Source organism: Takifugu flavidus, chromosome 22 (assembly GCF_003711565.1).
Source record: "Takifugu flavidus isolate HTHZ2018 chromosome 22, ASM371156v2, whole genome shotgun sequence".
NCBI classification, from domain to species: domain Eukaryota; kingdom Metazoa; phylum Chordata; class Actinopteri; order Tetraodontiformes; family Tetraodontidae; genus Takifugu; species Takifugu flavidus.
In genome coordinates this window covers 3,099,079-3,123,156 of record NC_079541.1, presented here as the reverse complement: position 1 = coordinate 3,123,156, position 24,078 = coordinate 3,099,079, and the positions used below count along the sequence as shown (strand labels likewise).

The window sequence follows — 24,078 nt, the reverse complement described above, 5'->3', positions numbered from 1 at the left end:
CATTAATTTCTGCTCTAACCATATTAACGCAGTTATGATACCAGGCTGTATAATACAGGTTCAGCTTTAATGTCAGTCCAGAGAATCCAGGCGATGTGATATCAAAAGTTCATTTGAGTAATGTGCAAAACTTTACCTCAAATGCAAATTTTTTTTAGAAACGCTTTTTTCCCCCTCTTTTGGGGAAAGCTTTAGAGCATTAAAAAAAACCCCACCCAACTGTAAAAAACAGAAACAACTTAATATTTAAACAGTACAAATAAATCAAACTCTTCCTTCTCTGCTGTTCCTTTGCAAAAAAAGGGGGAAAAAAATCCTCTGGCGTGGTGACAACGTATCAAAATAAAGGCGGAGAGAATTAAATCTTTCAATAAGTTGTTTCGACAATATTTCAAGGAAAATATTAAAACATATTTCAACAGAAACCCTCGAAGGTAACACTGTTTATCCCGCTGCAGTCTATTAGTCCTCAGGATGCTGTGCTGCAGAGTTGGCTCAGTCCAGCGATCATGAATTGTCCTACAAGTCCATCGTGTTCAAGCGGTCTCTGTGCCACTCTGGAGACGACACCGCTGCGTCAATAAGAGGAGCCGTGGTTGACTCGACTCTTTGAGAGTTTATGACCCGTAGACGAGGTGGTCGAGTCACAGACGGAGGTTTCGGGCTGCCGGACTGCCTCGTCCAGCTCGTTGATGAAGTGTTTGAGGTCCTCCAGGCAGCGTTCGCGGATCTCTCCGAGGTTTTCCCTGAGCGGAACCTGCAGCTGCTTCTCCAGGTTGGGGTCTTTAGCCACCAGCATTTTCACCACCATCCCAAATGTCTCACAGTCCTGACGGTACACCTATGAAAAAGACAGATGCATCCATAATTTAATCCAAAATCCCTTTTGTTGGCCCCTTAAGAGGTCAAACCCTCTGACAAAAGAGCTCACAATCAAGGGAGAAAAAAAGCTGTTTCCTTCCTGCTCGACCTTGCACCCAAGTGTCAATATTCTAGCCTGAGCTGATGGTTCTGGTGTGACCACGCATCACGTAGTGTCAAAAGGTAAACCGTTTTCTTCTCAAGATTCATAAGGCCCTTTAATGCAGGACAGGGCGGCCTAACAGGCAATAAAAGAGCTATTTAGTGGAGGCTCAGAGGCTTTAACAGGTGTTAGAGGGACAATGAGGAAGGGATCCTGGTATCTTGTTAGAAAGCTGTTATTTCACACCGAGCCTCAAATGTCTCATAAAAAACAATGGAGGAAGCCGACTCACCACATAAACTGCTTTGATTTGCCATTAACATCTTCTCAAAAGACACAGATGAAGGGTTCCCATGCACAAGAAACCCGTGCTCCAGCGTCTTGGCTCATTTAGAGCTTTTCACGACACGACTTGACCAGCGCTCCTGGCTGGATCGGCAGTCGATTCTAACAGAAAGCCAACTTTATAAACTGCATTCAGTCCCGGCGTGTCTGAGAAGCCTGAGTTATCAGTAAATTCTGCAGTTATTTAGGGACAGAAATGCATTCAGGTTTGTTTTTTTTCTGGCGTTCTTTCTTGAAATTATTTTGGGAGCACCTATTTTTGTTCTGCCAGGAGTCAGCGCGACTGGACAGCAATGACGAATGAATTATTTTACGAGAAGCAAAATGTTAAAAAAAAGAGTTCAAGGGGAGTACGGTGATGACATACAAGACGTTACATCATAGAATACAGATCTGAATCTGTTCCACACCCTGAAACCACCGACTGTCCTTTCAAACCTCGAGGGTTCGTTCCACAGCTGACAACTGATGACGGTGAATTTAGCTATCAGGCTGCTGCAGGAAGTGTCCAATTTATTCCCCCGGCAACAACTCCAAATATGGGAAAGCCACTCCGACATAATGCGCTGAAACGACACTTTCTGTGCGCATTTCCTGTGAAGGCTCCCATCTCGTCCGATGGGGCAGGACGGGACCATTCTAGTCCGACCCCACCCGTGTTTCTATTTCAAACTGGACTGGGAATAAGCATGCCCGCCTGGCCTCAGATGAAAAGAAAAAGGGTCCAGATCTACCATCTTTGTTCCTAAAAAGAACCCCCACTGACTCTGGAACTTGGCCGTCTGTCCTGCAGCCAAATATATTTAGATTCCTCTCCAAATGAAATAAAACACACTTTGTATCAAGGCCTGGCCTGCGAGGAGCAAAACACAACACCTTTTATTGCCTCTCAAGCCCCGTCACTCACGCTCACCAGTTAGTCTGTACCGTGGCCAAAGTCAACGCTAACAATACGAGTGAGGTTCAGGTTGAATTTCAGCAGACCAATTTCACTTAGCTACACAAACACGCGCTGCGGTGCTGCTTTTACGCAGCCCAGCGTGGTGGCAGGCCGATGATGGAAGGGTTTTCACTCCCAATGTGTGGAAAAGGGAACAGACGGTCGGTGAGCGGCGGTGGGCAGCTACTGGCCTGGAGTTTGTTTGCACGTCCGTGTGTTTGGGGGAGATGGCTAGACCAGATTGGGTGTAAAAAGCCAAAACATCTGGCCGACACTTGTCAAGAGATTGAAGGCATCGCCGGCTTGAAACAGGAGCATTTCAGAGACGTCGCAGAGCAAATGTGAAGAGAGACGCCGTTGCTTCAGCCTGAAAAAGGGTCTGATGAGTTTGGGGTGTTCTGGGCACAATATTAAATAAATGTGTCAAAAGTCGCTCCACAAAGCATGAAATAATACATATAGTGCACTTACACTATATTTCCAAAAGTATTTGGCCACCTGCCTTGACTCACATATAAGTGAGGCTTAAGTGCCATCCCATTCCTGACCCATAGGGTTCAATATGACGTCGGCCCACCTTTGGCAGCTATTACAGCTTCAGCTCTTCTGGGAAGGCTGTCCACAAGGTTGCGGAGTGTGTTTATAGGAATCTTCAAACATTCTTCCAAAAGCGCATTGGTGAGGTCACACACTGATGTTGGTGGAGAAGGCCTGGCTCCCAGTCTCCGCTCTAATTCATCCCAAAGGTGTTCTATCGGGTTCAGGTCAGGACTCATCCACGTCTTTATGGACCTTGCTTTGTGCACTGGTGCACAGTCATGTTGGAGGAGGAAGGGGCCCGCTCCAAACTGTCCCACAAGGCTGGCAGCATGGAATTGTCCAAAATGTTTTGGTATCCTGGATTCAAAATTTCTTTTCACAGGAACGAAGGGGCCAAGCCCAGCTCCTGACAAACAACCCCACACCATAATTCCTCCTCTGCTGTTGTTCCCAAACTCTTCCATTTTCTTATAATAAAGCCGACAGTTGACTTTGGAATATTTAGGAGCAAGGCGTCCTATGACAGTTCCACGCTGGAACTCACTGAGCTCCTGAGAGCAGCCCATTCTTTCCCAAATGTTTGTAGAAACAGTCTCCAGGCCTCAGTGCTTGATTCTATACACCTGTGGCCGGGCCAAGTGATTAGGACACCTGATTCTGATCATTTGGATGGGTGGCCAAATACTTTTGGCAATATAGTGTATTATGGACCAAAGAACTCCAGATATGTGATGAATCACAACTGTGATGCAATCCTATTTGCATCTGGAGGAAATTTGGGTTCTGACAGTTATTGTGGTAGAAACATTCCTGAATGTTAGAGCATCTAACCCGGACTGGAATTCCTGCTTTCATGCACAAGAGAGGCATCATAAATCGCAGAAAAACACACTGATAGAACAAAAACGTGGGATGTTTTTGTTTTTCCATGTTTTTTAACCAATTCCAGACTGAAAATTCTTGATTATTATAAGGCATACGGCCCAAATCCACAAAACATCGAGGCAACACGGCCTAAATAATATATAAAGCCTATTCTTCATATGGGGCTTGGGCTCAATCTGCGAGCGTGGCACGCGCCCCAGGGCAGAGCCGGGCCAGCTTTAACGGTCCCAGTAAAGCAGCAGTAGTGCTTACTGGTGCAGGATATGGCCTTCATTAGATACCCCAGCAGAGCTGAGGGGCGGGTAGGTGGGGGCAGTTTCAGCTCTAAATGATCGACCGCCCACTTTATGCACAAAACCAAACACTATGTTCTGGTCGCGACTGCGTTTCAGGTTTCCTCGTGTGTGTCCCCCCGCCTCCACTCCAGGCGTGGGTCTCAGAGCTGTGGGAGAGTGGGGACGTTGGAGCTGCTGCAGATAGGATAGGAACCACAGGAAATACTCGGACACACCATGCTGAACCCAGTATCTGTCTGGCAGGGTGGGCTTATTTCTCCACAAACCAACGCTCAAACTACTGGATGGGAAAGTTAATTTCCGGCCTAGTTAGAAAAAGAATATGCGGCTGTTCCAGTCATGTCTATCCAATAAAATAATCTAAGCGTGAGTAAGAGCAGTCGGCCTCCATACGTGCACGACCCCTTGCCAAAGTATGTGTCATGCATGCATCACGCTGACATTTGAGGAAAACGCACAAATCTCCAACTGCTAATGAGGACTGTAAACGCAACACGCTTCCTGATGGGAAAATATTCTTTTATAAATTGGGCATAAGTACTTGAAAATCGAACTAACGAGATGCAAGGTCACCTTCTCTATCTCCTGAGCTTTGGCGGCGATGGCCAGGGCGCGGCGCTCCTGAAAGTTCTCCGCAGATGAAGAGGACTTTTGGGTTTTGGCTTCTTCTGCAGCCGGGGCCGCCAGAGGCTCCTCTTTGTCCCCCTCAGGAGGCTGGTTCTCCTCCTGAAAAGCACAGCAGACATGAGCGAGAAGACACGTGAGAGAGACGAGCGCACTGCATCGGCAGGACCATCAAACCTCAAGCAATTTCCCATCAATCCGCATTTTGGCTGTTTTGATATCGTAATGGGAGCAGCGATAAGCCATCTCATGTGGAGACTGGAGTCTCCGGTACCCACAAGAATTGCGGTGAAAGCCAAAAGAAAGAGCAAAAGGGGAAAAATGAGGCCAACTTGGATCACTGCTCGATTTCTCTCGCTCATTTCCTGATACTATTACGAGCTCTAAGGCCAGCGAGCAGAGCTGCTCAGCCATGACTAAAAGTCCAGAGCAGGGACGAAGTCATATTAAATCTCTAGACCACTGCGGAAAGTAATTATAGGAGATAGTGCATCAGAATGCAGGGTAAAGTCCAAAATAAAAAGCCTAACTCATAAAGCATCGGCCGATTATTCCGTCCTCCGATTTCATCCCAGAGGCAATTCTGAGGAGAGATGTGGACGCTTGTTCACGTACCAAAGGCAACATTTGTCAGTCTTTGGCCTCTTTAGGACTCGATGATAAATCCGTCTCAGTCTTACACTTCATCGAACTGGACCCAGTCCAGGCTGCAGGAGATGTTGCACTTTTCTGTTACTCAACTCAATTCATCCCCCGGATGGGAGAAATAAATCAGCACTATAGGAAATCCAGTCACTGATGCTTCCCAAGTGAAACCCTTCTTGGTTCTCTGACCACTTCTCCTCCACTTGGCTCTGGACACAGGCTGTCCCACCATCCCACACAACCGGTGGCTAATGGTTTAAAGTTTGAGAGATAAATAATAAACAGTTACAGGTCGTGCGACCTCCAGATCAGCCGCGCATCTTTCTCCATCCATTGTGCCTCATTTCCAATCATTTGACTCGCAATAAAACAAAGCCACCACAGGATCTGCTCCCCCACCCACAGCCAAACTCCACTTTTGCTCTCTCCTGTCTGCCTCTGATGGCACCAGAAGGCCTCCGTGTGTGTTTGTTGGCTCCACACAGCAGGCGGCGGCTGCAGCCGTGAGCGCAGCCTTTACTGGGGGCACGCCTCGGTCCTTTCATCTCGGCCAAGGTTACGGGACCGTGCCCCCAGAAGAGGAAATAATGCACCGCGGGCTAGATCAAAAACAGAACCAGCAGCTGGATGTGCTTGTGTGTACGTGTGCACGTGTGTACATGGAGAGGTAGGACGCTGAAAGAAAACGTTTATCACAGCAGCCGGGATGATGGGGAGCAGTTCTCGGAAGAATGCATGTAAAGAAAAAAAAGCACCCGTGCCTGTAGCTTGTTAGTTCTTATTTCTAAAACCAGGCTCATTACCCCACTAATAATACATTAACTCCTACTAGAATTAAAACTGATAAGGTTGCGTTCCTCTTCAGATGTTTCTGAGTCACATTAAGGCTGCTAACATAGCATTAGCATGAAAGACAGTCATAAAGGGAGACGCAAACAAATGGGGACCAAATGCTAAAATACAAGCTACAGGTTCACAGTCAGTTCAATTCCTTATTAACTTTTAAACTCTACAATGTGCATACTGGACAGGATGATATTTAACCCATCAAACAGGTCACGAAAGCCTGATCCTTGCAGACAGTAAATACAAGTGTTCACATCATCAGACGTGTCCCATAGCTAAAATAATGTGGACCTGGCGCTTCGACTCAGACACATCCCACTGAATGCCACAGGAGGGTTTTCTCTGGGCTCAGATCCTCCGATAAAAGCTACGACTGCGCTACCCAGTTTGCCTCGCGGCTCCTGGGTGGCCGCGGCCGGCCGTGCGGGGGCCTAATCACATCTGATAGTATTTACACTCCTCTGCAGAGTTGGAAACAGATCATATCTGCAACAACAAAAAAAAATCTATTATTTTCCAAACAGTAAGTCCCTGATCTATGCTGGAAACATTTAAAGCTCTTTAAAAAAAACGGGGGGCAGGCTTGTTGACACTTGAGCCTTCTCTACACCGTACAAGTTCTTGTGATTGAAGTCTGCTTACCACATATGTAAACAGCACATGCCTGATGGCTTTTATGCTCCGCATGAGGGCCACTTTAAAACCCATTAACATACTTCAATGGGGCTAAACACTTATTAGATGGACAGAATTTAAGAAGTTCCAGATGCGTTCTGCTGTACATTGACAGGCCATGATATATAATAATTGATTAAAACTCTTGGCTGTCAAGTGAACCTAAAGGAAAGTTAGGAGCAATAATATAAAAGACTTGAAAGAGATTGAGTTACATTACTCTACTGAGTGTACCTTGTTTGAAGTCGCGCTGTGCGGGGAGCTCTCTCTTGACAGGCCGGGTATTTTTTCTGAAGAAACAGGAAAGAGATACCGAGAATTTTTACAAACCTGCGTAACAACAACATGTGGGGAAAAGACTAAATGAGGCTGTTGAAAGCAAAAACGTCACGAGAAACAACATAATTAGTGTGTCTGGAAAGTAAATAAGCATGTGGGAAAAGGTGTCGGTGTCTGATTCAAGGCTGGCGATCAAGGCTACCATGTCTGGAACAATCCAGAAACAGATGGTTCACATTCGCACTTCTTTTCCCGACCGGCGTAGCCGAGTTATGGAAGGCGACGACCGCTTTTAACTAACAAACATGAACTCGGAGCGCCTCGCTGCGACACAAAAACGCCCCTTAGCTTCAGGAATATCCATCAGACATCCTACACTCTTTTTCTGCTATTTCGCACACGACCTGGTGGCATCTTTACGATGCCTGAGGAGAAAGTGGCAGACGGAGCTGGGAGGAAAGCTGCTGCTCGCATTAGAAACACCCCCGGTCACTCTCCGGTTACCCAAGTTAAAGAAAGGTTAAGTTTATGGTTTATAACCTCTGCATATTTCCTTCACAACAATGAGCAACAAAACACTTCCCACTTTTGCACTTACCATTTAACTTGCTTTGAGAATAGGTCTCATCAAACCCTGCAAAAAGACCAAAATGTTATTCCTGAAGCTAGCTTAACTTTCTCTCCGTTTCATCCAGCGTGGTCGCTCCCCCGATGCCTCCTTAAAATGTGGATGATGCTCATGTTCCAGGAGAGGTTACAAAATGCAAATTTAGACATCGGGAAGCGCAGCAGCATTATCTCACTGCATTTCAAAATAAAGTTTTAAAGAGGATCAGGGCAACAGTAGAGGTGGCAGCCGACCTAAATGGCCTGGGAGAAGGGGAGAGCTGGGAGGTTGAGTTCTACATATTTAAAAAAGGAGATACTTTAACACTTTTAAGTAGATTCCAACATAATAATGAAGGCTGCATTAAATGACTGCATAGTCGTGATTCATGCTAAAGAATTCCCAATGGAGCTTTTTCAGAAGCTCTCCCAACAACATCTCTAAAGTGCTAATGTATCTCACAACGTCGTCACCATTAGGTAGCAGCTACAATTATTCATGCAGCGTTTTGCTTAAGATGTGGGTGCCATATATTTTGTTGAAATTCTTTCGAGTCGGTTGTTCTGATTTGGTTTTAAAAGTGTCGTTTTGGTCATTTTCTTCATCATTCCTTGCAGCCAAGGATAAAGGGAAAAAAAATTCTGTTGACTGTCACCCATATCTGAGCATGTCTGTAGGGCTGAATGTACAGACCCAAACCGTCAGGTCCACTTTGCTGAGGAAAGAGCGCCCCCCAGAGGTGCTCAGAAACAGCTGCGTGACCCTCTGGACCGTCGGCACCTGAAAAGCCAGTCAGCCAAATTAAGAGAACGTATTTCAGCCTTGCTTTGAAGCCTCAGAGATCTTTTTTGATGATTTAATTTTGGTTAACATGCATTACCAATACATGCAACGTGATCGACCGGTACCTCCGATTTTGAACTCTAAACCCCTGATCCAGACAGTTGGGTATTTAGAAGGATCTCCCCGTGTCAGGGGAGGGTACCGCCTAAGATCTACATACTCTTGCCTGGCTGTGATGGAAATAGCAGACCCTTGGCTCTGTCTGGGGAGTAGCCTCTGCTGCTGACGCTGGAGCCGGACCGACTGTGGGGCGAACGGGCCACTTCGCGGCGCGCCGGGGAACGATCTCTGATTGGAGGGAATGGTGCTTTTCTTCTGTAGTGATCTCTGTCCTCCCTAAAGACACAAAGGTGAAAAGGCAGCATTGTCATGAGATGAGAGAATTATAGTATTTCAATGATGGAGATTAAGAAAAATGTGAGGCTTATTTAAATGGATAAAAATGCAATGTTTAGGCTCAGAACTGCCAAATATGGACCCTTTTCTCTGCCATATGTTCAGCGACAACTCGATGGTCAGCGTGATAATTAAGCATGCTCTCCTACCCTCTATCCAAGTTGAGGATGGCTTGTACTAGTGTGTCTTCTCCACTCTCTGGGAGCGATCTGGGTGCTGGGTAGATTCCCTGGCCACGCACACTGTGAGGAGGGGGTGCACGAGCTCTGAGGATATAGAAAAATGATGTATTTTTATTTTAAATTAAAGGAAGACGTTATCATTTTGGTAACAGTTCAGTTCTTGATTAATATACTTTGTTTAACTGGAAAATGCATAATCAAAACAGGCAACAACACTTTACCCAAACTCCATGGGCCTTCCTGCGTGAGGGTCTTCTCTGGGTCCTCTATAAGGATAATCTTCCTAAAGGATTAGTTCAAAAAGGAAACAGCATAAATCAACCAAGGTCACGTGGTCATTCAATGCAACATTATCATATTAAAGGTAATGAAAAATCTGTCTGAGCGTTGCATATTTATAAATCAAAAACTGTGGCTGTAGCGCCCCCAGGTGGTCACATCTATACATTACAGGTACCTCAATAAAAGAGAAGCGTTATTGTAAAAAAATAAAAAATAAAGGTTTCTGCTCAATTACCACAGCCACAATAACAACTAAAAAATGACTACACTGTTTACGATAAAATGTATGTTCTCACTCTTCTTGAGGGTGGACCTGTTCTGCGTTCAGCAGGGAAATGCACATTTTCACCATGGTAACCCCGCTGATCTTCATGGTAATTTCTTGGGCCCCCTCCATTAGGAAAAAAGCGCGGACCTCCATCATATTCGTATCCCCCGCGGTTGTAATCATCCTCTGGTCTGCCAAAGGGGCCTCTCCTCTCCACTGATCCAGCTGCCCTTGGATACGGACCCTTCCGTGATAGAAAAAATGAAAGTGGGCTTGAGTACAGACAAATCAATGCAGGACGTAAAGCTGACGTTTACTGAGAGGCTTTGGTATGTAGACTCACCGGCCTCTCTGTCATAAAGCGCTCCTCGTATGCATCTCGTATCGATCGATCCCTTCTGTAAGTCACTGTAAAAATCAAATAACTTAAAGTTAGCAAAATACATGCATGTGCAGTCTTCTCAAGAGAGTTTTTCAAAGTGGTCTTAAAATAGTGTACATTTAGTATGCCTCATTTGTGACATCTTTCAATATATGATCACACATCTTGCAATGGCAGTATTTATTAAGAATTAAGAAATTAAGAAAGACATAGGCTGTAACAGTGACTTACTTTTGAGCTCAACGTGATATATCCTTGGATCACTGCACAAAATAACACTTTATTACATTTTCAAATAACCATTGGGGCACTGTAAAAGCAGGCACTATCAGAATATCAAACATCCTCTAAGAACAAAGGCGTCTAAATCCAAATATTTTTGTACATTAAAGCAGGATCTGTTTCATCTGTGTTACCTTGAGATCAAATTACTTCTACGGCTAGTGGTTCAGACTGAAGTTAACTACAAACACAGACTTTCATTTGACTAACAACACAGCAACTACACTGTTTTATATCATTAAATCGACAAACGCGAAAGTCAACGCCATAAAAAAATCCCGAAACTGTTTTACTAACTAATACATGTAGAAACACAACTGATAGCTAGCGTTGCTCGTTAACTAGCCTTCATATAGACTGCAAAATCAGGATATTTCCTTTGATCTTAACGAGGCAAGTTGAATTATAGTTACCGCCACATGAAATACAGAACCGAATTTACAATTGTAGTTTGACTGTTAAGCAGACGCGGGTGTTTAAAAACTACATAGATGTATATTATACGGCACAGAAAACAATCTCACCTTATGTCGTTTAGTTAGCCTAGCCTAGCCTAGCCTAGCCCTGTTGTTTGATTGGCTGAAACCAGCGGTGCGTCATCAACAAGCGACTTGCAGATATGGCGTCTGTTTATTGCAGCTAATGTCCAGCTGCTCGAAGTAGTAAATGTTGTTTAAACCTCTTTTATTCATATTAACGTTGAACCTATTGTAAGTTACTATTTTCGTCAACATGTCCTTACTTGTGTATTCATATTTAAACGCAGAATGCTGAAATTAAGCCAAGCTTGTCAAGACGTTTTCGTTTCTTTTCTTTCTCCTTTAATCGGTTGATGATTTTTTGTACCATTTTTTCTTTAGATTCATTAACATTTTAACAATATGAGTGGCGGTTTGGCACCAAGCAAAAGCACCGTGTATGTGTCGAACCTGCCCTTCTCTCTCACTAACAACGACTTACACAAGGTAAGATTAGACAAGTGAACCTATAGTGTTTTAATGTATAGATGTTTTAGTCAAATATTCATCTGGTGTAAACACTCCTTTACAAAACACGTCACTTATCTTGTTTCAGCTGTTCACAAAATATGGAAAAGTAGTGAAGTAAGAACTTTTGTCAAAATACTCCATGTTTCCAGCAAAATGGAAATCAGACTATTTGCCATCAGAACAATGTCTTTATGAATCCGTATTTCGCTTATTACAGGGTAACAATTGTAAAGGATAAAGACACCCGGAGGAGTAAGGGAGTGGCGTTTGTTCTTTTCCTTGACAGAGAATCAGCTCGTAACTGTGTAAGAGCTATCAACAACAAGCAAGTAAGAATAGTTTATTCCAAGGCTTTGAGTTCCAAAATCACTGGAATACTCTGGAAAAACTTGTCATTTATTTTCTTCTTTAAAATCAACTTTTCCCATCAGTTGTTTTCGAGAACAGTGAAGGCAAGCATCGCTATCGACAATGGACGGGCGACTGAGTTCATCAGGAGGCGAAACTACACAGACAAATCTAAATGCTACGAATGTGGGGTATGCGCACGTCTATCCATTAAAATTGTCAAAGTTGTTCGATGCAGGAAAATGAAAGTGTATCTCTGTGTCTTCTGGATCTCATGCCAATACAGGATGTAGGTCATTTGAGCTACGCGTGCCCCAAAAATATTTTAGGTGACAGAGACCCTCCCAAGAAAAAAGAAAAGAAAAAGAAGAAAAAGGGTCAACAACCCGACCATGTGTATGTATTTTAATCTCTTTCTACAAAGAGGGCTTTTTACCTTTTGAATTCTAATAATTGCTATGTAATAAGACTTGGAAAGTTGAGCCTTAACCAAGATGAAACATTACTTAAGTATATAGTGTGGTGTGGTTAGTTTGTATCTTGCACTGTTTCTTTCCAGTGAAGAAGAAGAAGCAGAGAGTGAAGAGGAAGGTGAGGACCCAACCCTCGACAGTCTGAGCCAGGCTATTGCTTTCCAGGTAAGTTTGCACTTAGTCAAATGGCTAATTCAGAATGAAGGACACCTATTTAACTTTTTTTGTCCCTCCAGCAAGCCCGAATGGAAGAAGAAGGGAAACAGAAGTTGCAAGATGTGTTTCCATCAACTTCGTCAGACTCTCGAAAACCGAGGATCAAGAAAAGTGCATACTTCAGTGATGAGGAGGAACTAAGTGACTAATCACATCATTTCCAGCTTGCAAACATTAATGTGACACAAACTCCATTGTTCTTTTCCATGCATGTGCTGGTAAATGCAACATTACTGTCATGATTGTGCTGTCTTTACGTTCACCCTCTTGAGGACTGTGGGTACAAATATTCACAAAAGGTTCCTGCTGTGTATTGGGGCATTCTGCTTACTACGATGGGAAGAAGGTAATTTGGTCACAAGAGTGTCTCAGTTCCATTTTTGTATTGCCTTCATTTTAGACTTGTACAATGTACTGTTTTGTCCACATCTGATTTAGAAATATTTGGTAGATGATGATATCTTTGGTTGTAGGACATTCCATTGTGAGACCACAGTTCGACTTTATGTTGCATTCACTGTCAGAGATAGAACAAGCACGTGACTGCACTGTTTGTCACAAATATGAAAAAAGACTCCCAATAACATCATGTGACACTGAATAATACTGGGTGATTCATGTAACAAATTGAGTTTTGTATTAAAGCATTTCAGGTATTTACAATTCTTTTAAATGAATGACCGTGTCCATGTGCGTTTTCCCCCGCATATTAAAGTTACTGATTAATGTCTTGCTGTTCTAATATTTATAAATTTCTGAACGAGATCATTTTGTGGTGACGACTGTTCAATGTACCATCAGATTAATTACGCAGCTTTTTTTTTTTAGAAATCATAACATTTCCATCAAGTGCTTTGATAAAAGAAATACAATTTAACACAAATTATTACCATAATGTTATTATTAATAGTATACAAAACCAACACGCGGCGTGGGGATAATTACGACTTTATGCCGGGTCCGTGAAGGCAGCACAGATTTTTCAGGAGGAATGTCAGCCTCGGGAAGCAGGTCAGCCGCTGATTGGTCGTCGGGAGTCACGTGACCATCTCCCAAGCGGAGTTTCCACGACAGCTGGAAGCCGAGCGGTTCAGGCGCATCGTTTCTCGGCTGAAATTACCGGACTAAACGCGACTTCTGCTCGTCTCACCACCTCCAGAGAAACCCCGGTCTGGCATGGGCGACAAGAGGAGTCCCACAAGGTAAAGACCGAGTCAAAGTGGTCGACTTATTCTCGCTAGGAGAGGCGAGCGGGCATCGACGAGCGTATGGGGGAAATGGGTTTTTCTCCACGGTCTCCCTCCCTCCCTCCCTCTCTTTCTCCCTCTCGCGCTCACACACACAGACGCGTGTGTGTGTGCGCGTGTTGGCGCGCGCGCGCGCGGGTGTTAAAACCTCATCGCCAATTACAGTGTCAGATCACAGCGCTCTTGCTGGTGATTTCCTAAATCCTCTAGCTTACCCAGATGTGTGCTACCGATAGCCTCGTTGGATACGCGCTTGACATACTCTCCCTCGCACTCCTCATCCCACCTCTCCACCTTTCAGTAATTTTCATGTTTTTCCCCCGTTTTATTTATTCTTTTAAAGGCCGAAGCGTCAACCGAAGCCCTCCGACGAGGGGTTTTGGGACTGCAGCGTGTGCACGTACAAGAACACGGCAGAAGCTTTTAAGTGCATGATGTGTGATGTCAGGAAGGGGACATCAACGAGGTAAGAGGACGGATATACATTAACCCAGCTCTCTTTTTGCATTAGTGCTCCCGAGGGGCAGAGCGTGGCTCTGGATTTCAATCTCATCATCCCTCTACGCAATTAGTTCACTCTTAGAGCGACAAAAATCGATTCATTCGCGACTATTTTCACCTCATCGCAGCGGCAGTAGCTTGTGTAAACATGAACACATCGCAGGGTAGCTATTTAGCCATTGTTGTTGCTGTGCCAAAACTTGATTCCGTCCAACTGAAGCCGTCCTGATCCCCATTTCCAGCCTCTCACCCTGGTGGTGACCTCTGTAAAATGGCTCGCTGCTTGTAAAAAGAAGAGGTGCTAGCAAAGGGTGCACGTAGAGCCACTAATGCACGCACAGGTATTCAAGCGGGCAAATGCACAGCGTGAAGGTGCAACTAATCTGCTCCCTGAGCCGTGGCCGGGGTTCATCCCGAGTGTGGTGATCTGAAGCAGGAAATGACTGTTATTCCTGAGCGGCAGTCATTATCGGGATGAACAAACAACAAAAGGGTGAAGGAGAGGAAGCGTGGCCCCGGCGAGGGGAAGCTGCGCATGTTTCTGCCCCTCTAATGCATCATCGATTCTCTCCTGCATCAGCGCAACTTTCCCAGCCATCTCGCCACGGCAGCAACAAGCGCGCATCAGTTGTCAGCGTTTGATGCCTTTTCATAATTGTGGTATGTTTCATGTTGGTGCGTGCACTGCTGTGCATGTGTGTGGGAGGGCGAGTTGTGAAAAGAGGCTGTCAGAGCAGCTGCCAGACAGACAGACAGACAGACAGGGCTCATTACTATGCAACAGCTTAATCAGCCTGCTGTTATGAGACACACACGCACATTCAGATGCACTCGACGTGCACGTTTTTACACGCGACTGCTTGCATATTTGCCCCGAAACCCTCTGAACACCCAATCAGATGTGCACAGTGTCCTCTTGGTGGTGTTGACATCAAGAGGACACTCCAGGGACTTAAAAACAAGTGGCCTGCGGCTTTTTGGAATCTCTTCAGTGTCCACCGAAACGACAAAACAAGCTTTTATTTGCCCCGTCCTGACACTTTTCCATGGGTGGTGATGAAATGGGAGCTCATGAATTGTGCGCTACGCTCTGGAGCGTTACTAGTAAAGGTTAGAAGGTCTTATTCAATGCTAATGCTAGCGCTAATGTCCTCACAACTGCAGCGCTGCCCAGTTGCATCGGCAGCGTGTTGGCGCCCGTGCCAAGCGCACACTTGGTGCCACACGGCGGCAAATGCTGCGGCAAAATGGCCACACAGGTGGTCGCAGCTGTTCACGAGCAAACGCAACGGAGAAGTGGAAATCTTGGCGAGCAAGCTGAAGGCACTAAAGGGCAAATGACATGCAGAATATAAATGTAGGGCACAGCATATTCCCCCGGCGGGTTGCTAAACAAGCGTGACTGCGTTATCGCCGTTCAGCCGCCAGTTTCTGCCTGACGCATCTGTGGAGCGTCCAGTGGGTAGAGGAGGCGCGTCACGGCCTGAAGGTCAAAGATTTGGAAGTGGTTTAAACCACTTGTTAGGTGTGAAAGTGCCATGTGACGGCATAAAATCACTTTTTTCCCCCCTGAGCAGCATTAGAATCTTTCCGCTTTGGCTCCCGAAAAAGGTGACGGTTGCTAAATAAAAGCGCCCTTTCAAGCTCGGGAGAGAGGTGAGGAAGATGAGTTTGATAGCCGTTGCGAGGCAGAGCTGAATGTTTTATGGAGGTGGAGATGATCTACTGCAGGGCCCCAAAGCTGGCAGCCGCTCCAAAACAGTCGCGATGGTCAGAAGAGGGGCGCGTTTCTTTCATTCACCTCCACCTCCCTGTCCTTCGCCGCCAAGCGCGAGCTGGCTGACGTCGGGAGAATAGCTGCTCAGAAACTTGCGGCTAGCTTTTCAGTTCACAAGTGGAAGCCGCGCTTTAAAAAAAGGAAGAAAAAAAAACCCCGAAGCCGTTGTTAAAGCGCTCTTTTAGGACGCTTCGGATCACCGCGGAAAAAAGAAAAAAATGAAAGAGGCTTATTTATCTTCCTGACACCTTCTGAGTGGAGCCTCAGCCAACAGAGGACAAGTGGCTGCGCAGTAGCGCGGCGCTGAAGGGAACCTGCACAAATTAGGCCTTATCTGGGATTAGAGCGTCAACGCCTCACACAGGAGACATATGGCGAGGCACAGTCCACGCTCATGTGTGCCCAAAATGTCACGTCAGCCGGCGCTGACAGACAGCTGTTACGGCCCGAGCCTCGGCACCGCCTCCAACCAGCTATCGCCGCCTCCAACAGCCATGTTTTTGTGCGTGGCCTTCTGTGGCGCCTCGCCCACACCACCTGCATCTGTTCGCCGATCTCAGATCCTCCGAGTGGAAAACAAGCTCGGGAGCTCGTTCTGTTCTCTCGGGTCAGCGCAGCCAGCGCCGCCTGTATTTTCTGCTCCTTACCCGTTGTGCACGCTCGGCGTGCAGCTTCCGCTCTCGGCGTCTCCCTCGGCCTCTCTGGCGGAGTTGAACTTCCCCGAGGGCGTGTCGCGCTGACAGTGACTGATGGGAGGGTTTTGTCAGCTCTGCTTAAACAAGCACGAGCCGTTCTGGGCTCGCAGGAAAGCTGGCAGGACTTTTAGATGTTGTGCTGCTTTTCATCCTCCGCACCAACTCCCTCACAGTTCATGTGCGGTGCCCTCTCTGAAGATCGGGCTCCACCGCCTCAGATGCAGGTGCTCACGTCCTCGCGGTAGAGCTGGTTGTCATGGCGTGTGGAATAAAAAGAAACAAACCTCTTTAACACACATAAAATCCAACAAAATAAGAATACTGTTTATCAGAATGGTTTTATCGTGTGAATTTTAGCGCAGGGACATGAATCCAGGTAGCGGCTGCAGCAGATATCCGTGATAAATGGGATTAAGGAGATCCATCATCTGGATTCTCTGAATAGAGCTGCAGAGGTGAGAGTGTGCAGCTGAATGTATATTTTATGAAATGAATGCAGACTTGCAAAGAGTTAAGTCTGAATGAGGCAGACTTTGTACTCATTCATACTTAAAAGACTCAAGTTTGGGGGGTTTTCTTTTGGTTTTCACACATATTTCGCTCCCTGCACAGAATTAATTGAATAAATCCTTTGAAATCAGGGTTTTCGAACAGGAAAGGAATGAAATTTATCACGCGGCTGCTTGAAAAATGCATCGTTGTGCTGGGACTGACTGGGCCGCAGATCTGTGCCAGGCCATCGCGCGCACGTGTTGATGTGGCGAAACCTAATCCTGCAAATCGAAGCTTGCTGGAAGATGTTAAAATAGCAGGTAGTTGTTGGCAAATTCCCAAACAAATCAAAATGTCCTCGTCACTCGACAGACGATTGCACTTTTTCTGAAATGCTAATTATTTAAAGCCTGAGTTTTGCAACACATTCCTAAAGCCCCAGGCAGATTTATATAATTAGACTGTCAAGCTTAAGAACAAAAAGTTCAGAGTTGGTGTGCGTGTGTGTGAGTGATACACACACCCTCTGTCATTCGACATCTGTTGTCAACCGTGCGTCGGGTTTATGTTTCCCGGCGACCGATCGCTCGTCTTCCATCTTGTTTTGATCTGAAACAAACCTGCACGGACAAGAAGGGCACGGATCTTCGGTTTGGAATTACCCAGAGGGGAAATCGTGATTGAATCTAAAATTTTAACAGTCGCACAGCTCTGGAGCCGTTACCGATTGAGCTAAATGGGTTCAGGGCACCGTTCTGTGTTTTCATCCACTTGGAGTGCCAATGAGGGGAGGCGCTGTGTTTTGTTGTGCACGTCTGGATCGCCTGAGCCGCAATTAATCCAACGTATCCTTTTTTTTTTGGTATACAGTAATCCATTTTTCAGATTGGGAAGAGGTCCTAAAGGATGATGTCATCAGAACAGGGCGATAAGGTTTCAGGAGATGTGATACGTGAATCTGAGCCCAGTAAAATGACTAAAACCTTTTTTTTTTTTGTATGAATTATTAAATCTCTTCAGTCTCGCACACGGCTCATTCACACGGATTACTGGTTTTAAAGCTCCCACAGCACACAAACACCGCGTGCACGCCGAGGACAATGAAGCTGGCTGTTATCGCCTCACTTTGGCTGAAGATTATTGCTACGTGATAAGCCTGTAATTACTGCGGCGACACTGATGCATGACACGCCGCTCCGCGTGCACGCGCGCTAGAGAGAGACGAGATTGCGGCGTAGCGGCGGGTTGTGGAAGGTGTCATAAACCACAGGACGCGGAGAGCCATCTGTCTCCCTCACACGCTAGCACGTACGCTAGCGTGTACAGGCAGGGAGCGACATTAATCACCGGGTTGGAGGAGCTCCCAGGAGTAACCCGCTGATAGAAAACCTGACACGGAGATTGAGCGAGCGTTCAATGTCGCACAAAATGTGCCGTTTCGCAATGATCTTACAGTCGTCACAGAACGGCACCGAGCGGAACGCGAGACTTAGCTTGTTTTTCACGCCGCCGGCCGCCTTGTTTCTGCTAATACATCAGCACGGCTTTAACGGAATAATCACGCGGAGTAACGGCTCGTTGTTGTGAAAATTAAAAACATCAGTCAATAAACCCCGGGGTCAGATCTTTGGTCCGTTTAACATTTCTGGAGGTGGTTTTTGCACCCTTGAAGAACGCGGAGGCACAAAACACACCGCCACCTAGAGGCCCTCCCTGGTTATTCAGACCCGTTAAAGCCCTTTAAAACCACAGCTTAATCTAATTGCGCCAGTCATGTTGAATTCCCGAGGGGGGGACGGCGCGAGACGATGCGTCAGAACAGAACTTTTGATTCCGTTAGAGCCTCAAATCCTCATTTTGGCAGACTGATCCCGTTATGGCCGCGCGTCATCAGCGCCTGGGATTGCCGCGTTGCACAAATCCAGTCAACGCGGTGGGCTGATCACTACCAGCATCCGCATGGAAGTGATGAATATTGCTAAAAGAATCTTCGGACGCCATTTGCCCCGACAGCAGCACCCCCCCCCCCCTTCCCACCAGAGATTATCTGAGAGCGGGGGAAAGGGTGAAGGAGTGCAAAGTCAGGGAGTTCATCTGACAAAGCAGCTGAGCGCGGAACGCTCGGGTCTCGGCGTGCAAGTCTGTACACATCTGTGAAGGGGTCAGGCAGAGTTCACGTCAGTCTGGAAGATCAGTGGCGGTCCCAGCGCCAACATTCCCCGTTTTCCCAAAGATGTGTGAGAAAATGAGGAGGATTTTTCATCGTTTTCTCCAAATAATTTAATTGTTCGAGCTTCCTGTGAGGTCATAAGGTCCCGGTCTGGGACGTCATTAGCTATCTGCGCATGATGGATGGAACAGCAGCTCCAAAAGGCTGCCTTAATGTCAGGCGGAGGGGGGGGGGAAGGCACAGAAACCCCCCTTTGGAATCAATAAACACACAACACACACGTTCTCATCTTCCAGAAGGAGGTCTAAGTGCTCAGATAATAACCGCCTGATTGGATTAACACAGGCGGCTCTGTTTAAGCCCGCTGCCTTGCTCCGTGGCGATATTAGGTTGTCCGGCTCCCCCTTCACCTCCAGCTTATTGAACCGGCTCTATTAGTGAAAACCCACTTTATTTGAATACACGAAGAGGAAGAGACGCCGTCGAGAGGAAAGGAGAAGCAGGAAAATCGTAGCGACGCGTTGAGGAGGAAGGAAAAAAAACAAATGAGTAGGCAGTTGTCTTATTTTTAATTTAGGACAGTGCTTTCATTTGGCCCGGGGGCAGGACGCTTGACTCACTTCTGTGACGGTGGCCGCCGAAAAGCAGGCGCTCCGTCGAGCGACGGCGGAGGGAGAGCTGCGGGGAAAAAAAGGAAAAAAAAGGGGGCCTCCGCCTCCGACGCGTCAGCAGTTTCTCCTGCAACGCCGTCCCGACAAGACGGACACATTAGAGGATCTCTACCCCTCGTCTCCTGCTGTTATGTAGGCCAAGAGACCCATTTGCATTTCATTCCAGCCCTGCTAGCATCGCCGCGCGTTCTGTGAAGGCTGTGAAAACACGAGGAGGGGCAGGAGGAGGGGGGGGGGGGGGGGTGTTTCTGTGAGAGACTCTTCAAAGCTGGGCCCCAATTTAGGTCATCCTGCACCGCTAATCAACCAGCGCACCCTCAGCTTGTCGTTCCTTTTATTCCAATTCCGAGCGCCCGGATCACGGTGGGGCGGACGCAGGAACGCTCCTGGAGACGCCGAGTCCGTTTGTGAGCGCAGCGCTGGCCTTCACCCACGGCTCCCTGCCAGACTGGACCCGGAACACGGAGCCGACCTGCCAGCAGGCCCGCCGCTCTGGGAGGCGGAGTCTGATCGGTGGGTGTTAGCAGGTACACCAGGACACGTTAGCCCTTCTATGCGCAAGCAAGCAAACTGGCACTGGGCTTCCAAGGCTCCCTCAACAGATGGCCTTCTAACACACACACACACACACACCACACACACACACACAGATCTCGGTTTGCAGCCTTCACGCAAACACCGCTGCCAGACCGGTTGCGTAATGTATCAGTTAAGCGACGTTGGAGGAAGGAAATTCAACCGTGTGGTGGAACACGGAGTCACCAGCGTTCCGGTTGGTTTTAATTATGCATTTTGTCCACGGAGCATCGCCCTCGTGTGCCAGGCGGGCGCTGGGGGGGCTTTTGTTCGTCTTTGGTTGAGGTTGGTCGGCATGGCGATCCAAACAGACGTGGTTCAGCGTTAGGAACACAGCCGACGAGTTGCCCTTGCGTGACGCCACATGTCCTTCCAGGTGCCGTTATTAACCTGCCACTCTTTCCCCTCCTGCCCCCAGGAAGCCTCGCCCCGTCTCCCAGCAGCAGGTAACGCAGCAGTTCGTGTTGCCCACACAGCCCAAAAAGGAAAAGAAGGAGAGAGCAGAGAGGGAGAAGAGCGACAGAGAGCCGTCGCTGAAGAAGAACAGTCACAAGAAGATGAGGTGAGTCGGAGCAAAAACACGCCAGCGCCGCCTTTTCCTGCAGGATGTGACGCCGCCTTTTCTCCCCCCCCCCCCCATCCCGCCAGGCCCAGGTTAAAAAACATCGACCGGAGCAGCGCCCAGCACCTGGAGGTGACGGTGGGGGACCTGACGGTCATCATCACGGACTTTAAGGAGAAGGCCAAGCCCTCGGCCACGTCGTCCAGCGCCGCCTCCGCCACCGACCACCACAGCCAGAACGGCTCCAGCTCAGAGACCACAGAGAAGGGCCTGTCGCGCTCCTCCTCGCCACGAGGGGAGGGCAGCTCGGTCAACGGAGAGTCCCACTGAGCGCTCCCCCCCCCCGCCTTGGTGTTGGCCCACGGGCCACCGGCGGAGGGCTCTTCTCCTCGGCTCTTTTTGTCCCTTTTGTGGATAGTTTAGTTTGACTTTTCTAGATTCTGCAACATTTAGCGAGCAATATCAAACATTTGGTCCATCTTAGGGACAAGCTGTCAGAGTTCAGGCAGCCTTATTCTGAGGAGGAGCTCGTTCAGGACCGAGCGAGGACGCCATGGCCGCCCTCCACGCACGCCGTCTGTCAAGGTTTCCTTCCTTTTCCCCCTGACTAACCCTTGAATCTCTCCTCCCTACGATCAGAACTGCGCTCCTGATCCTGACGCGTGGACCACGTGCGTCACCAGGCGTCTGGACTGCCGTTGCCGTCGAGTGACATTAAAACGCGGCATCGTGGCAGCGCCGCCACCAGCACCGCTCGGTGTTTTTGGAGCAGTTAATGCTTATTTCTTTGAGAACAGAGACTGCACAGGTTTAAATAAAAAGCACTCTTTTCAGAGGTATATTATACACTTAGAGATATTACATTCTTTTCCTGTCTGTGACAATAATTGATGTTGAACCTCTTTAGCATTATTCAGATTCAATCAGGGTTGTGTGTGTGTGTGTGTTTATGTGCCGACACGATAAAGATGGACGACGCTCGGCTGAATAGCATCTGCAGTTTTCATCCGTTTCTGTTGGAAAAGCGGGCTATTTCCTTACCGCAGCCTGTCACCAGGGGGCGAACAACGCCTCACTCATGTCGTCCATCTTTATTTGCGGCCTGATATGAAGAGAACTGGCAACAGTCCGGCTATATGCAGCTTTAAATGCATCTCAGAGTGTCCATAGAACAAACTGTAGCCATAGAATAGTGGAAAATGCTACTAGCCAACATTGAGCTACTAGCATTTTCTTTTAAAGCTCAGCGATTATTGTATTTCTGCAAGTTATGCGAGTAAATAATGCATCGCTCGCATATTAGCTAGCACACGTTCGCCAATGTGTCTCCCAAGACTAATCAACCCATAACGCAGCTTCATGAATCATCTTTTCTCAGACAGCATGAAATCCTTATTAATTGTAAATACATGATACTGACTAAATCTGTTAGCCGCTCATGCTGCGGTTGCACCAGTCAACCACATGACTCCCGCAGGGAGAAATGTGGCGTCCACTTCTGCATATTTCATCATGTTTGTTCGTCCCCCAGGAAGATTTGTGACGGTGGGGGTCGTGGGGCAAAAAGGAAAGATGGCACACATCAACCTTACTACACGCTAACTTAGCAACCCTGTAGAGCGCGACTCAGAGGGACTGGATATTTCTAATATTGTACTGAGGTGTTTTGATGTGGTTGTATTCTTCATCACTCCAGTGTCACTGTGGAGATTTTTCATGTTTTAGCACGGATCAGGAGAACTTTCATGGCATGATTCTATTATGGTCTCGGTGTATCGTGGGGACGGGCCGCGTCTCTTATTTAGCGTCGTTAAATGTGTCAGGCGTTCTCGTCAGGCTCGCCGCTCTAGCTGGGACTAGACACGCGGGCTCACGGGAAACGCTCCGACAGATTTTTGTTTATATTTGGGTTTTGTTAAAAAAAAAAAAAATTAAAAAAGAAAAAATGGAGACACTTCGAAACGGTGGATGTCACTTTGCATTTTGCTTTGCCATGCTCAAGTTGTTTTAAACTGTGTGGACTTGTTTATTATATGTCTCAATAAGAAAAATAACCACAAATGCTCCGTTTATGCTTTCTTTGTTGAAAAGTAGATGCTTTTATTCTTCACTACATGTATGCAAACAGCTGAGACCTGGGCCAAGTTCCAGTTTGCTGCCTTTAACCCTCAGTGGCTGGTAAAGAGTGATGTAATCTGTTGTGCCGCATGCATTATGCAGAAAACTGAGCCACTGGAATCTCAAATTTCTGGTCTGGGACTCCAGTCAGCCACGGTGAGATCCACAAATGGAGAGCCTGGAAGCGTCCCAATAGTGGCTGCCCTGGAGGATCTGCTCATCAGCTGTTGGTCTAAAATTAAATAACAGGTTTTATGGCGCAGCTCAATAATGTGACTAACACAATCCAGACATGCAGTGCAAAGGGGGACTAAATATGGCCTGACCTGAAATGGAGGCGTCATTAATAGTTGCTTTATTATATTGTAGTAAGCTGCGTGGCCTTCGTGTTACCACACAACAGGAAAAACCCACGTGACGTTGTCTGTGCACGCCGTGAATGGCTCCTTTCAGAGGTGAAATCAATTCTGAGGAGGCTGCAGACTGAGCCTGGAGGGAGGGGAGGAGGGTGAGGAATCAGCGCAGCTTATCGCTCCCACCCTTCCCCCATCCAGGGTCCCGACCTCCAGATTCTCCAGCGTGACGTGCGTCAAGCGAGGATGATGCAGCTGGGAGAGGAGACGCCGGCGCCTTCAAAACAAAAGCTTAAACACGGAGCGTTGGAACGTGTTTAGGATAGACGCACGCGCGTCTGCAGTCCAGTCATTTAAATGCCAGCATCATCTCAGTTCAAGAGATCCTATTTGATGTACCGAATGTTGAATTACGGAGCAATGTTACATTAAAGTAATGAGGAATGAAACGAAGTTATCAAATTGAAACCATAAAAATATTTTGTAATCAGTTTGGTTGAAGGATAAAATGGTTCCTATAACTTGGACCGTAAAACAAAGAAATGTTGACGAGAAAATGAAGCTAATCGCAACTCGACCGCCAGAGGGCATGATAGCAGCACTCAGGGA

General features: G+C 47.0%; 3 protein-coding genes across 8 annotated transcripts; 2 read left to right on the top strand and 1 right to left on the bottom strand.

Annotated features, from left to right (window-relative positions):
- Window positions 1–48: 48 nt before the first annotated feature.
- On the bottom strand, window positions 49–10,900 carry pphln1 (periphilin 1). 3 transcript variants are annotated; one of them, XM_057023070.1, is made up of 12 exons: window positions 10,806–10,900; window positions 10,231–10,264; window positions 9,961–10,025; window positions 9,646–9,861; window positions 9,289–9,350; window positions 9,035–9,151; window positions 8,656–8,825; window positions 8,340–8,426; window positions 7,638–7,673; window positions 6,995–7,050; window positions 4,544–4,696; window positions 49–841 (listed from the first exon to the last, which is right to left on the bottom strand). In XM_057023070.1, coding segments are annotated over exons 2-12 (1,227 nt in total). In that variant the 5' UTR covers window positions 10,232–10,264; window positions 10,806–10,900; the 3' UTR covers window positions 49–577. The 3 variants fall into 3 exon arrangements, with proteins under 3 accessions (XP_056879050.1, XP_056879051.1, XP_056879052.1); XM_057023071.1 differs by lacking the exon at window positions 8,340–8,426; XM_057023072.1 differs by lacking the exons at window positions 7,638–7,673; window positions 8,340–8,426.
- Window positions 10,861–13,072, top strand: zcrb1 (zinc finger CCHC-type and RNA binding motif 1). Its single transcript, XM_057023073.1, has 8 exons — window positions 10,861–10,991; window positions 11,142–11,246; window positions 11,356–11,384; window positions 11,488–11,599; window positions 11,702–11,809; window positions 11,905–12,014; window positions 12,178–12,256; window positions 12,328–13,072. Exons 2-8 carry the CDS (start codon window positions 11,163–11,165, stop codon window positions 12,454–12,456), a joined length of 651 nt encoding a protein of 216 aa, XP_056879053.1. The 5' UTR covers window positions 10,861–10,991; window positions 11,142–11,162; the 3' UTR covers window positions 12,457–13,072.
- A 224-nt stretch (window positions 13,073–13,296) lies between these two features.
- yaf2 (YY1 associated factor 2) lies at window positions 13,297–23,059 on the top strand. 4 transcript variants are annotated; one of them, XM_057023074.1, is made up of 5 exons: window positions 13,297–13,509; window positions 13,898–14,020; window positions 20,211–20,373; window positions 20,855–20,998; window positions 21,085–23,059. In XM_057023074.1, exons 2-5 carry the CDS (start codon window positions 13,996–13,998, stop codon window positions 21,326–21,328), a joined length of 576 nt encoding a protein of 191 aa, XP_056879054.1. In that variant the 5' UTR covers window positions 13,297–13,509; window positions 13,898–13,995; the 3' UTR covers window positions 21,329–23,059. The 4 variants fall into 4 exon arrangements, with proteins under 4 accessions (XP_056879054.1, XP_056879057.1, XP_056879058.1 ...); XM_057023077.1 differs by lacking the exon at window positions 20,211–20,373; XM_057023075.1 differs by lacking the exon at window positions 13,297–13,509 and having other exon boundaries at window positions 13,669–14,020.
- Window positions 23,060–24,078: the final 1,019 nt, after the last annotated feature.